General features: G+C 37.2%; 1 protein-coding gene across 12 annotated transcripts in view; it reads left to right on the top strand.

The window, feature by feature from the left end:
- The window catches only part of FAM184A (family with sequence similarity 184 member A), a 121,419-nt gene that overhangs the window by 91,274 nt on the left and 16,608 nt on the right, over window positions 1–13,537 (top strand). For all 12 annotated transcript variants that reach the window (XR_010134355.1, XM_063707821.1, XM_055391953.2 and 9 more), the window contains exons 10-11: window positions 7,119–7,331; window positions 7,948–8,101. Coding sequence is in view for 11 of the 12 variants with exons in the window: in XM_063707821.1 (XP_063563891.1) it covers window positions 7,119–7,331; window positions 7,948–8,101 (367 nt within the window). In the remaining variant the exon portion in view is untranslated. The remainder of the gene's footprint in view (window positions 1–7,118; window positions 7,332–7,947; window positions 8,102–13,537) is intronic.

The following is a 13,537-nucleotide window of genomic DNA, read 5'->3' as shown; positions in this document are numbered from 1 at the left end:
TGTTGAATATTTTTCTTGATGTCCTAAGGCAGAAGTCAGCAGACTTTTCTGTAAAGGACCAGATAGTAAATACTTTTGGCTTTGTGGGCCAGACAGTTTCTGTGGCAGAAACTCTATGCCATTGTAGTGTGAAAATACTTATAGACAGTATGTAAACAAATAGGTATGACTGTATTCCAGTAACAATTTACAAAAACAGACTGTAGTTTACTAATGCCAGCCCTAGAGAAATCAAAGCTTTGAGCCTAGAGATGTCCTGTGAAATTCTGATACTCCTGGAATGAAACTATTTCCTCATACCCCATAAGTTTTTCCTACTATGCAAGAAAATAAAAATTTTACCTAGTTTTCATATTCAGTCTTTTTTCTATGTAAAAAATAATTAAATATGCAAATACATTTAGCAGCATTTTCTTTCATCTCTTAAAAGAAACAACAAACATTTATCTCAGTGTTGCTGAAATAGGCTGTATTTAGAAATTCTTTTTAGCAGTCACATAGGGCATAGTACAAATTTTGGCATGATAGCTATATCAATATAGACATTTTGACATATGTGCTAATTGGGATAGCAATAAGAACCCAAACAGGATATGATTATTTTTAAAATTAGTTGAATTATACTTTAGAATATTTGTGACAGCACAGTCACATTTTCTTTAACAGTTGTACTTTTTATTCATTAAACAAAAACCACCTTATTGAAATTGCCTATTAATAACTGGAATGAAAGTGCCTTGATTCATCTCCTACAAAAAAAGTAAAAGGGGCTGGTAACACAATGAAATCTCTTTTATAACATTATAGTCATTGAGGATCATCTTTTTACTCTGTCATCATCCACAGCAAAACATGACTTTGTCAGAGTGCCGTGCTCTGCAGGATGAGCACCTGCCCACTCCCTCTGTACATGGTGTGTACCCCAGCTTTCCATACAAGAGTTCAGTGCTTAGCACATTCAAAAACAAGTGACTGTTATTGATACATCTGTCCTTCATAGATAACTTTCTAATTAGTTTTAGTTAATAATAAGAGGATGATTGGGGACATATTCCACACATTTTTTTTTTTTTTTTTTTGAGACGGAGTCTCGCTCTGTTGCCCAGGCTGGAGTGCAGTGGCGCAATCTCAGCTCACTGCAAGCTCTGCCTCCTGGGTTCACACCATTCTCCTGCCTCAGCCTCCCAAGTAGCTGGGACTACAGGCGCCCGCTGCCACACCCGGCTAATTTTTTGTATATTTAGTAGAGACGGGGTTTCACCGTGTTAGCCAGTATGGTCTCGATCTCCTGACCTCGTGATCCGCCCGCTTCGGCCTCCCAAAGTGCTGGGATTACAGGCATGAGCCACCGCGCCAGGCCAAATTTACTTTTCTTAACCAGCCTCCTCAGTAATAGCACATTAGTGATTAAAGAAGAAAAACATACAATTAAAATATTTGAGCACCTTTAAACATTTTACATGACCATTTTCGTTAAGTCATTGGCATAATAATAAGTTATTCCTAGTGTCCTCTACTAAGCCTAGGTTAGCAGTTTGTTTCCTGAGATCTGCTCAGACTGATAGGCTAGCAGTTTTTAATGTTTTATATATTTGAAAGGATTGGAGTTAATACTTTAGAATTAGATTACTTTCTTGTCCTAGTCATAATTCATCTGTAGGTGCTACGAGAGGGGCTTACCTTCCAGGGATTTCCATTTAATCCCTGAACAAACCCAGGCAGCCAAATGGGAAGAAAGGAAAGAGGGAGAACAGCTGTTGTAGAAGTGAGGGACAGTGCCAGCCCTAGGAAGTCTATGTGGTTATTAAAAGGAATGGGTCATATCTAAATATCGTGAGTACCTTATAAATGCCACTTTGAAGGGAAGGAAAAAACTACAAAAACACAAACTGGCTGGCCCCTCTACTGGAAAAATTATTAAACATCATGAAATCCCTTCGCATACTCATCTTGGAAGAAGCTATATAAAGTTGAGTGTGTGAAAACCACCTCATCCACATCTGCAGGTCAGGACACTCTCATGGTTCCACATTTGAAGTGGTGTTTATTTCTCTATGTGATACATATAGGATGTCTGTCCCCATCAGCTGCCCCAGGTGTCTCTGTTTCAGCTGCTATGGACATTAAGCACTGATCTTTTGAGGTGTGCCCTGGAGCCTCTGTAACTTTTGTATATAAGGCATAGCCAGCATTTTATCAGATATATCTCTACATTTGGTAAAATCATCTAGCCATTTACACGTGATCTTGGTAAGAAAGCAAAAGAAAACAAAACGGTGAATTATATCAAGAGAGACCTAAGCCATTACAGTCTGCAGTAACGCATACCAAAATATTAACACCAGTTACCCTTAGGGATTAAGTGAGGAAAGGGAATGAAGGAGACTTTGCCTTTTATTTATATGTTCCTATATTTTTAAAATTTTCATAATGAACCACTTTTTACTTTGATAAATAGGAATAAAAATATCTTAGGCAGCCTGGGCCCAATTCCAGACCTGCTAAATCAGAATCTCAAGGGATCAGGGCACAGGCAACTGTCTTTATGAAAATCTGCAGAGATGATTCTGATACACAGCCAGGTTTGAGAATCACAGATTACGTTTACTATCTCAAGACATGCTTTATTTTGAGAACACATCATTTGTATACTTTCTATATTCTTTCACTTTTGTAACAAGACTCAATGGTTTTTGAAGAAAAAACACCGATATTGCATCAAAAACCAAAGGTTGTAGGTAAGATGTAGATAATTAATGACATGTCTCATATTGACATTCTGTCATACCCAGTACCTCAGATTTGATGTTTCACTTTTTGTTTTGAGAGCGTTCTTCCACAAACACCATTATAGAGGTACAGAATCTTTGTGAAACTGGTCTGTAAAAAGTAGGCTGGGCACAGTGGCTCATGCCTGTAATCCCAGCACTTTTAGAGACTGAGGCAGGAGGATCGCTTGAGCCCAGAAGTTCAAGACCAGCCTGGGCAGCGGAGTGATACCTCATCTCTAGAAATAATATAAAATAATATAAAATATATAAAATAATATAAAATTAGTTGGTGCATGTCTGCGGTCCCAGCTACTTAGGAGGCTGAGGTGGGAGAATCACTTGAGCCCAGGTGGTTGAGGCTGCAGTGAGCCATATATATATATATATATGTGTATATATATATATATATATATATATGTGTGTGTATATATATATATATATGTGTATATATATATATATATGTGTGTGTATATATATATATATGTGTGTGTATATATATATATGTGTATATATATATATATATATATATGTGTGTATATATATATATATATATATAAACGGAGTTTCGTTATTGTCGCCCAGGTTGGAGTGTAGTGCTGCGATCTCGGCTCACTGCAACCTCTGCCTCCCGGGTTCAGGTGATTCTCCTGCCTCACCCTCCCGAGTAGCTGGGATTACAGGCGCCCGCCACCACTCCCGGCTAATTTTTTGTATTTTTAGTAGAGACAGGGTTTCATCATGTTGGCCAGGCCGGTCTCAAACGCCTGACCTCTGGTGATCCACCCGTCTCGGCCTCCTAAAATGCAGGGATTACAGGCATGAGCATCTGTGCCCGGCCCATATATTTTTAATTTTTTCTTTTTGAAATTTTTATAAAACTTTAATATTCCATTTTCAAAAAGACTAAACTTTATTTTCAAAAAGACAATCATTTTTTAAATGGTAGAGACAGAAGGTGGCAATTACTATCGGTGCAGTTTGACCTTTAAAATTGTCTCTAAAATGTCTGGCACCTATCAACCAGTAGATTATATTTCATATCTAAATTGCTATGCTAAGAATTTAAAAACTAAAGATTAAATTATTTTCTGAAATAAAATGTTTTGGTTTATTTAAACAAGATAAGAAATAGAATTTTTTAAATTTTAACGAATGTATAGAAACTAATACCGTGCACTACATAATTTGAGTATAATATATAGTTTGAAGCAACTACTTGTTCTCATTCTTTATTCAACACATGCCTTTCTAGATAGTCTATAATTCTGTAATAAAAATACTTATCAAAATTGCCTAAACCTTTTAAAGCAGAGGTTTTTTATCTTTTGAGTTAAAGTTTTACGTTAATATGTATTTCTATTGATTATATTAAACTCAGCTGTTTAAATTATAGCTATAAAAATTAGTTCACTTTACATTACTTTGCTCATTGTCTTTTAAAGTGCCATGTACTTTTCATGCTGAATAAAAGCTATTCATTGCAATTCTGCTAACTTGTTTTTAAGAAGAACAAATTTTGATATTGCATTGCATGATTAAGGCTTTCTGCATATAGTTCACATTACTGTCTTGAGCATGAATTCAAAGATTTTCGATGGCCTTAATATTATTTTGATGTGCTTTCAAAGTTAAGAATACAAAATATCTAAGTATGTTTGAACACTAAATTGCGTGATCATATCTTTCTGCACATAGTTTATATTATTTTCTTGAGTGTAGATACAAAGATTAATCACATATCCTAAGATGGAAAGTACTATTTTGGAGTTCTTTCAAGGTAAAGTATATTACAATGTAAAATATTTAAGTGTATTTTATTTTAGCTGGAGAAATTTAAAACTCTGTAGATTTTAAATATGTAACTATTATACACTGTGGTACTTCCAGTCATTCACTTTAAATATTGCATTTCTTCATAAGTTTCATCTGTTAATAGTTCAAACGTGAGTCAAATTAATGTATGAGAGGTCTGTCGATTCAGCAAACTTTTGAAGTAGGTATTGCAGAAAATAAGAAACACCACTGTGAGCTGATTGGTTTCCTACTAATTGAAGTACACACTAAATTTGAGGATGGGATCCAGGGCCACTGCTAGCCTATATGGCACCTTTGTGCAAAGCAGAAAAACATGTCCATTCTTTTTGGATGGACACAGATCTGTACCAGGGCAGACAGCTTGGTGAGCAGAATGCTGGGTAGATTTTAATCCCCACTTGGTCAGGTGCCAAGTAATAGCTTTGAGAATATTGTTATTCTGCATGTGACACACCCTTTCCAACTTTCCCGTATACATTTCAACAAGTTATCCTCAGAAACAAAAAAGGCAGTCCCATGGGTCCCCATGCTTAGGCTGGGACTAGGGTTGAACTTCCAAAGAGAGGGGGTAGATGCTTTCTCTATTTCAAGAACCAACTTCCTGGGAAGAGAATGGCTCTACCGGTTACAAATCAGTGTTCACAAATGTCTATTTTTGTTCTTGTTACCCTTTTATGGTTTATTTTTTCTTTCTAGGCTGTCTTCAATATTTATTTTATCCTGATTTTCATTGCATAAAATGGTGAGAAGTCATGTGGTATATATAATTTATCATATTCCACAAGTATGGCCTTAGCTGTGGCTGTGAGATTCTTATGTACATATCACATTCTCACATTTGCAGGATTTATTTCAGTCTGTAAGTCGTGGGTGCTGCTGCCATTTAGAGGTATAAGGAGTTGTGATATTTGGTATCAGAGGGTTGCAGTTCCACCTTGGCTCCAAAACTTTAAAATAACCTCTGAAACCTTAGGTTTCTGTAGAAATTAATAAGCAGAATTCATAAAGTTTCAACAGGTGGAGTCACTTATTCGGAAATACATTAAAACAGATTACACCTAGATTGTTCATACGATTTCTCACCAGTGCTTGACTGTTTCCATAAAGCCATATGCTAACCTTTATAACTAACTCTGATTGATAACTTTGTCCAGAACCCTTCTGGAAGGCTAATCATCACCCTAAGCTCACTACAGTCTGTGACTGTTCCTGCTGCTTTTTAAAGGGATATGGTGGCTTGCTTTGGACCTTTTCTTTTTCCAATTAATGATTCTTTCCTCTGTTCTTCTTTTGCATGTCTAGTGATTCCCCACCCTTTCTCTTTCTTTCCCAGGTACCTTTCTTTGTGAGGCATGTGAGGCAACTTATGTCTGCCTTCCATCAATTAAAAGAGAGTATTTTCCCATTTACAAAAACTCACTTTAAAGTTTCCTCTTTTCATTGGCTTTTTTGGCCGCAGAAACTGTTTTACCAGTATATAAAAGCATAGAGTGTTTTAAGTTGCTTATGGAACACATTTTACAACTTTGTATCTGGTTCTCCTAAGTTCCTCTTAGATTTAGACTTCTTTTAGAATACAGTTACATAGTTTCAAGTTACAATATCCTGTGTATGAGAATAGAAATAGGTCAATTAAATGGTTTTATCAAATGTATATATGAACGTATATAATACATAAATATACCTGTTTTATGTTTTTATTCTTACCAAAATACTTAATTTTAAGTATATTAAGACATCTAGAAGTGATACAGACATATTGAGGCTGATGTCTGTTTTCAAAAGGAGTGACAAATCAGTTTTCCGTAGTGAAAGAAAAGCACCTGACATTATTATAATGGCTGAATAAAAGATTGTGGGACGTTTGAGACATTTTAAAAACTTAAAGGTTTTCAATAACTTTGAGTTAAATAAAAAATAAAAATTTACATAATGATTCTAAATTATAAACTGATATATCTTTTAAACAGTAGGTTTTTAATTCTCAAATAATCTTAGCTAATATTTGTTGAATGCTTAGTACATGCCAGAGTCTGTTCAAAGTGAGCTATATGTAGTAACATAGCCTGGTGAGGTGTTGATACTAACAAGTGACAGAGCTAAGATTTTAACTCAGAGCTCACAGTCCTATTTCACTTTACTACTTTACAAATAAGTGGTTTAACATACTCTTTCCTCAAAGTGACTATAACCTAATGAATATGTTAGTTGTCTTGTGTTATTATTTCATATTATGAATTTTTATTGAAACTTAAGACAGATATTCATTGTATTCTAAATGTGGGCTGCAGTGTTCTTTAGACAGTCTATAAACAATATAACTAAACTATTTTCAGAATAATTAAAGTGGAATTTTAAATGGTGATATTAAATGGTTATTTTTATGATGTATTTTAGAACATTTTAAATGGAAACATTAAGGCAGTTATTTTACTATCATTAATATCTTTGAAATGCTTTTCCCCCTTTGCTGGGTAGTTTGTGAACTATGCCTTGTATTTATTCTTCATTGTGTACCATTCTGGGGCATAGATTTCCTTGCTGAAACAGAATCTGGAGATACAGCTTTCCCAGTCTCAGACTTCTTTGCAACAACTGCAAGCCCAGTTTACGCAAGAACGACAGCGGCTTACGCAAGAGCTTGAAGAATTAGAGGAGCAACATCAGCAAAGACACAAATCATTAAAAGAAGCACATGTCCTTGCATTTCAAACTATGGAAGAGGAAAAGGAAAAGGAGCAAAGAGTAAGTTTTATGTGACATATGTTCAAATGTAATCCAACTGCCTAATGATAATTAGTCTTCAAATTAAAAAAAATTTTTTTTCTATTTTTTGAGACAGGGTCTCACTCTGTCACCCAGGCTGAAGTGCAGCAGCACAATCATGGCTCACTGCAGTCTCGACTTCCTAGACTCGTGATTTTTCCACCTCAGCCTCCTGAATAGCTGGGACTATAGGCGCACACCACCATGCCTGGCTAATTTTTTAATTTTTTTTTTGTAGAAACAGGGTCTCGCTATGTTGCCCAGGCTGGTCTTGAATTCTGGGGCTCAAGCAATCCTTCCACCTTGTCCTCCCAAACTGCTGGGATTACAAGGGTGAGCCACTGTGCCCAGCCTGTTCAATATATAGACAAAATACATTGAATCAAATTGGTTTCATGATGATTTCTTTATTCTACTGAAGTGACCCTAATTATTTTTTCTAATATTGGTTATCTTATGTCTGGTTTTCTTGAAAATGAACCTAAAACATTTTGTATTTCTTAAATAATAACTGAGTTTTAGTAACTGTTTTCTATTTTGTTTGCATTTTCCTTCCTATATTCTAGCATAATAATTTGAATTTGTCTTGTTCTAGGCTCTTGAAAATCATTTACAACAGAAGCATTCTGCAGAGCTTCAATCATTAAAAGATGCACACAGAGAGTCAATGGAGGGCTTCCGGATAGAAATGGAACAGGAACTTCAGACTCTTCGGTTTGAATTAGAAGATGAAGGAAAGGCTATGCTTGGTATTTTGAAAAGATTACAATCTTGTCATATTCATATGTACATTTTTAACATTTTTTAAATTCAACATAAAATCACCAAGTTTTATTTTAAAATTTTGAAACATCAAAATGAGTATCTGAGTGTACTGCATATTTTATTTGAAGTTACCAGATGAATAGGCAGGACACAAACAGTAAAGTGAATTCCCCTCAGCTCTCTCTGTACTCCAGCTATGCAAGCAACACCGCTGGTACTATAATCTGTCCTTTTTGGACTAAGTGGACTCAGGACATTGAGGTGTCCCAGAAATCAATCACTGCTCAGTAGAAAGGACATGGAGCCACATGTCCTTAGACTGCATGGTCATATGGTTTTTTGCACTTCAAGATTTTGTTCTAATGGGAAAAGTCAGTATTAGGTCTGACTCTTCTGTTGAGGTAGGTATATATTTCTTTGAGATTTCTACCTATGAGGTGTTCACATCGTTACTTTTTATAAGGAGGTAGGTTGAGTTTTGAAGAAAAACTGGATATGTATTTAAAGATTTGGGTTTTGTTTTTTATGTCATTCAATAACTTTTTATTCTTACCATCTCATTTTCCTTCTGTTTGGCTTTATTCCAAATTATGCTAATATTTTTAACATGTTGTCATACTTCAGTGGCACACTCTTTCCAAGTAGGAATTTGGAGCAAAGAAGACTGAAGTGTTATCAATATTTTGGGCCTCAAAGGGAAAGCCGTCTGACCCTGTTTCTCATTGATAATGTTGCTGGGAGTCCCAGACCAAGTCGTTAAAGCTCTCCTCTTCCTCCTTTAAAACCCACTATGACTGCTAGCATGAAAATCAGATTAAATTTAGACATTTGTCAAAGATTTGTGAAAAACCTTTTCATGTGCTAGAGATTGCTGAGCAAGGAGAATTAAAAAATGAACTACTGCCCTGTCTTTGCACAGGAATTGTAGTCAAATGTAGAGGTAGCCTTTATAGAAATGTGGCCAAAAGGGAATACACATTCCACAGCTTTGTGAGGGCAGGCAAAAACAGTCCCAGTGTTGGAACTATTGTTGTTTAGTCCATTGAAACATGCTCCACTAAACATGATTTAAATATGTCTTTTTTGGCCGGGTGTGGTGGCTCACACCTGTAATCCCAGTACTTTGGGAGGCTGAGGCAGGTGGATCACCTGAGGGCGGGATTTTGAGATCAGCCTGACCAACATGGTGAAACTGCGTCTCTACTAAAAATACAGAATTAGCCAGGCGTGGTGGCGCATGCCTGTAATCCTAGCTACTTGGGAGGCTGAGGTGGGAGAATCGCTTGAATCTGGAAGGCCGAGGTTGCAGTGAGCCAAGATCACACCATTGCATTCCAGCCTGGGCAACAAGAGCAAAACTCCGTCTCAAAAAATAAATAAATAAATAAAATATGTCTTTGTTGACAAAAAGAGTTTTGGGTCTTTAAAAAAACTTTTATTTTGAAATAATTGTAGATTCACATGCAGTTTTAAGAAATACTACAGAGATCTCTTTAACTAGTTACTCCAATGGTAACATCCTGCAGAACTATGGTACAGTATCACAACCAGTATAATGACGAAGATTCTGTCAAGATTCAGAACATTTCCATTACCATGAAGATGACTCATGTTGTTCATTTATTGCCACACCTATATTCCCAGTCCTCCCCTCCTGTAACACCTGGCAACCATTACCCTGTTCATTTCTATAATTTTGTCAGGTTAAGGATGCTCTAATTTTATAAATGAAATCATACAATATTTAACCTTTTTGGGGAGAAGGGATAGGGTCTCACTCTGTTGCCCAGGTTAAGAATGCAGTGGTGTGCTATCAGCTCACTGCAACCTCCGCCTCCCGGGTTCAAGCAATCCTCCTGCCTCAGCCTCCTAAGTAGCTGGGACTATAAGTGTGTGCTGCCACACCCAGCTAATTTTTGTATTTTTTGTAGGCAGGGTTTCACCATGTTGCCCAAGCTGGTCTCAAACTCCAGGCCTCAAGTGATCTACGGGTCTCGGCCTCCCAAAGTGCTGGGATTACAGGTGTGAACCACCACACCCAACAATGTTTAACATGTAGAGGTTGGCCTTTTTTCACTCAGCATAATTATCTGAAGTCATCTAGGTTATTGTGTGTATCAACAGTTTGTTTCTTTTTATTGCCAAGTAGTATTCAATGGTTTTGATCCACTGTAGTTTGTTGTCCTTTGCCCGTTAAAGATCACCTGAGCTTTTAGTTCTTAGCTGTTACAAATAAAGCTGCTATAAACATTCACGTACAAATTTTATATAAACATAAGTTTCATTTCTCTGGGATAAGTGCCCAGGAGTGCGGTTGCTGGGTCATATGGCAGCTGCATATGTAGTTTTGTAACAAACTGCCAAACATTTTCTAGAGTGACTGTACCATTTTCCATCCCTACTAGCATCATATAAATTTTGCTCACATCCTCACCAACATTTGATGTTGTCATTATATTTCATCCTTTCTGATAGGAATGTGTGATAACTCATTCTGGTTTTAATTTGCATTTTCCTAGTGGCTCATGATATTGAACATTTTTCATGTGCTCATTTGCCATTTGTATATCTTCTTTTCTAATTGAATGGTTTATATTTTACTGTTGCATTTTAAGAGTTGTTTATATATTGTAGATACTAGTCCTTTGTTGGGATCCTTCAATTCTACATTTTGTCCCCATCATTTCATTGAAACTACTCTTCCCTGAGATCACCACTGAGCTTTGAACTTCCAAATCCAAAGTATTCCCACTTACTAGCTTTCATCTTATTTGCCCTATCTTCAACGTTTGAGCCCTTTGACCAAAACCTTCTTGAGTATTTTTTCCTTGGTTTTCATAATAATATACTATACTTACTATATTCCTACTTTTCTGACCTCTACTCCTTCATCTCATATACTGTCCCGTTTCCACATGCATCCATCAAATAATTAGTATTTCCCAGGATTCAGCTCTATCTTGGTTTGTTTTCTGTTGCTATAGCAGAATACCACAGACTGGCTAATTTATAAAGGAAAGAGGTTTACTTGGCTCATGATTCTGGAGGCTGAGAAGTCTAAGATCAGGTGGCTGGCCACATCTGGTGAGGGCCCTGTGCTGCTTCCTAGCTTGGTGGAAAAGTGGAAGCAGGGAGAGGGCCTGAGCACTAGAAAAAAAGGGGGTGGATTTCCTATGCTTGCTAACCATTCCTGCAAGAAAGCCATTAATCCCTCCTAATGACCCAATCACCTCCTGAAGGCCCCACCTCCCAACAGTGCCACAATGACAATCAAATTTGAACATGTGTTTCAGAGGGGAGAAACCATATTAAACCACAGTAAGCCCCCAGCCTTCTGGTCTCTTTTTTAGTCTTCAGCCTTTTCTTGGTTTATTGCATCCACATCCATGGTTGCAACCACGTCTATGTGCTGGTGATTCCACATAATCATTTCTAGACTACACCTCTCTTCTTGTACCTTAGGTTTCTATTTCTTACGCATTGTTAGACAGATATTCTAACTTATACTAAACATTTAAAAATATGAACTCACTGTCTCCCATAGTCCAAAATGTGTTTATATTCCTGTACCTCCTACTCTAATTAATGGTATCACTGTTTACACACTTGCCAAAACCAAGAAAATGGGAGTCACAATCGACTTTTTTTCTTTTTTCTTTTTTTTTTTTCTGAGACGGAGTCTCGCTCTGTGCAGGAATACAGTGATGCCATCTCAGCTCACTGCAACCTCTGCCTCCCAGGTTCAAGCAGTTCTCCTGCCTCAGCCTCCCAACTAGCTGGGATTACAGGAGCCCGCCACCACACCTGGATAATTTTTGTATTTTTGGTAGAACTGGGGTTTCACCATGTTGATCAGGCTGCTCTTGAACTCCTGACCTCAGGTGATCCACCAGCCTCATCCTCCCAAAGTGCTAGGATTACAGGTGTGAGCCACCGTACCCAGCTGACTTTTTTTCTTTCACTGCCACGTCCTATCTGTTACTCCCTCCTCTTAAACATTTCTTCTATTTGTTTCCTCTTCTTTAGTCCTCTGCCATACTTAGGTTTTGGTTGTATCATTTCTCACCTGGATTATTGCCATAACCTTGCAGATCTCCTTTCCTGCAGTACATTCTCTAGACTCCAGTCAGGGTAAACTTTGTAATGCTCAGATCTCACCATATGACAACCCACTTCAAATCCTTCATTGATTCCTCATGTCCTACCTTAGTGCATGTCAAGGTTTCCCACTGAAAAAGGCCTTAACACCAGGGGAAACAACTTATGCTTTACATGGCAGTCTCAAGAGGAGCCTGAATTGGCTAGCTACAAGCACAGCTTGTCTTTGAAGTCTCATGTTTTCACTTTAAAATTGATAAATGTGTATTTTACTCACTTAAATCTCTGTTTATATAATATATAATTAATGGATTTTCCAAAAATCTTCTAGTAAAATTCATGTTTCAGAAGATGATCAAGTTTCTTCACACATGCCACCACACATATCCCAGTTTGAGAACTATGAGCCTTAGGTTAAAATAAAAAGCATTTTGTACTAAAACTTTCTCCCACTAGGTTCCATTTTCTTTACAGTATGACCATGTGCACTGTGGCCTCCTGCCATGCCAACCCTCCTATAGTTTGCCAGACAGACCAGGTTCTTTCTGCTTTTACATATAGTATCCCTTCTTCCTGAATGCTTTTTCTTTCTCTACTTGGAGAACTCCTACTCAGTCTTTCAGACAGTTGCTGTGACAATTCCCTTCCCCAGTTTCCCTGTCCTAGAAAATTTGGGTTCTTGCACTACTGTGCTTTTATCATACCTAATAGTCACCTCTGATATCCTACTTAGTTTTCTGGCATAATGTCTTCCCCTCAACCCTGTGCAGTTATAGAGATACTGTCATATTTCATTTCCCCTTAGAATAGTGCCTGACATTCAATAAATGTTTATGGACTGTATGAAATAATCCCAAACTCAAATGAAGGTGATGACCTTCAGATCACTGAGAACATTGACCAGCCAGGCTCCTTTAGGGATATTTTTGAAGAATTCTTATTTGGGTGAGAAGTTGCCTCCTAAATATTTGTTATGGTACCATTAAACTCTAAAATTTCATTCTTTTTTTTTTTTTTTTTGAGATGGAGTCTCACTCTGTTGCCCAGGCTGGAGTGCAATGGCGTGATCTCAGCTCATTGCAACCTCTGCCTCCCAGGTTCACGCAATTCTCCTGTGTCAGTCTTCTGAGTAGCTAAGATTACAGGAACCTACCACTATGCCTGGCTAATTTTTTGTATTTTTAGTAGAGACGGGGTTTCACCATGTTGATCAGGCTGGTCTCGAACTCCTGACCTCAGGTTATCCACCCACCTCGGCCTCCCAAAGTGCTGGGATTATAGGCATAAGCCCCCGTGCTTGACCAAATTTTATTATCCTAATA

The sequence above is a fragment of the Gorilla gorilla genome, chromosome 5, assembly GCF_029281585.2.
Source record: "Gorilla gorilla gorilla isolate KB3781 chromosome 5, NHGRI_mGorGor1-v2.1_pri, whole genome shotgun sequence".
Classification (NCBI taxonomy): domain Eukaryota; kingdom Metazoa; phylum Chordata; class Mammalia; order Primates; family Hominidae; genus Gorilla; species Gorilla gorilla.
The sequence above is the reverse complement of the archived record's forward strand: the minus strand, read 5'-3'. Positions and strand labels throughout refer to the sequence as shown.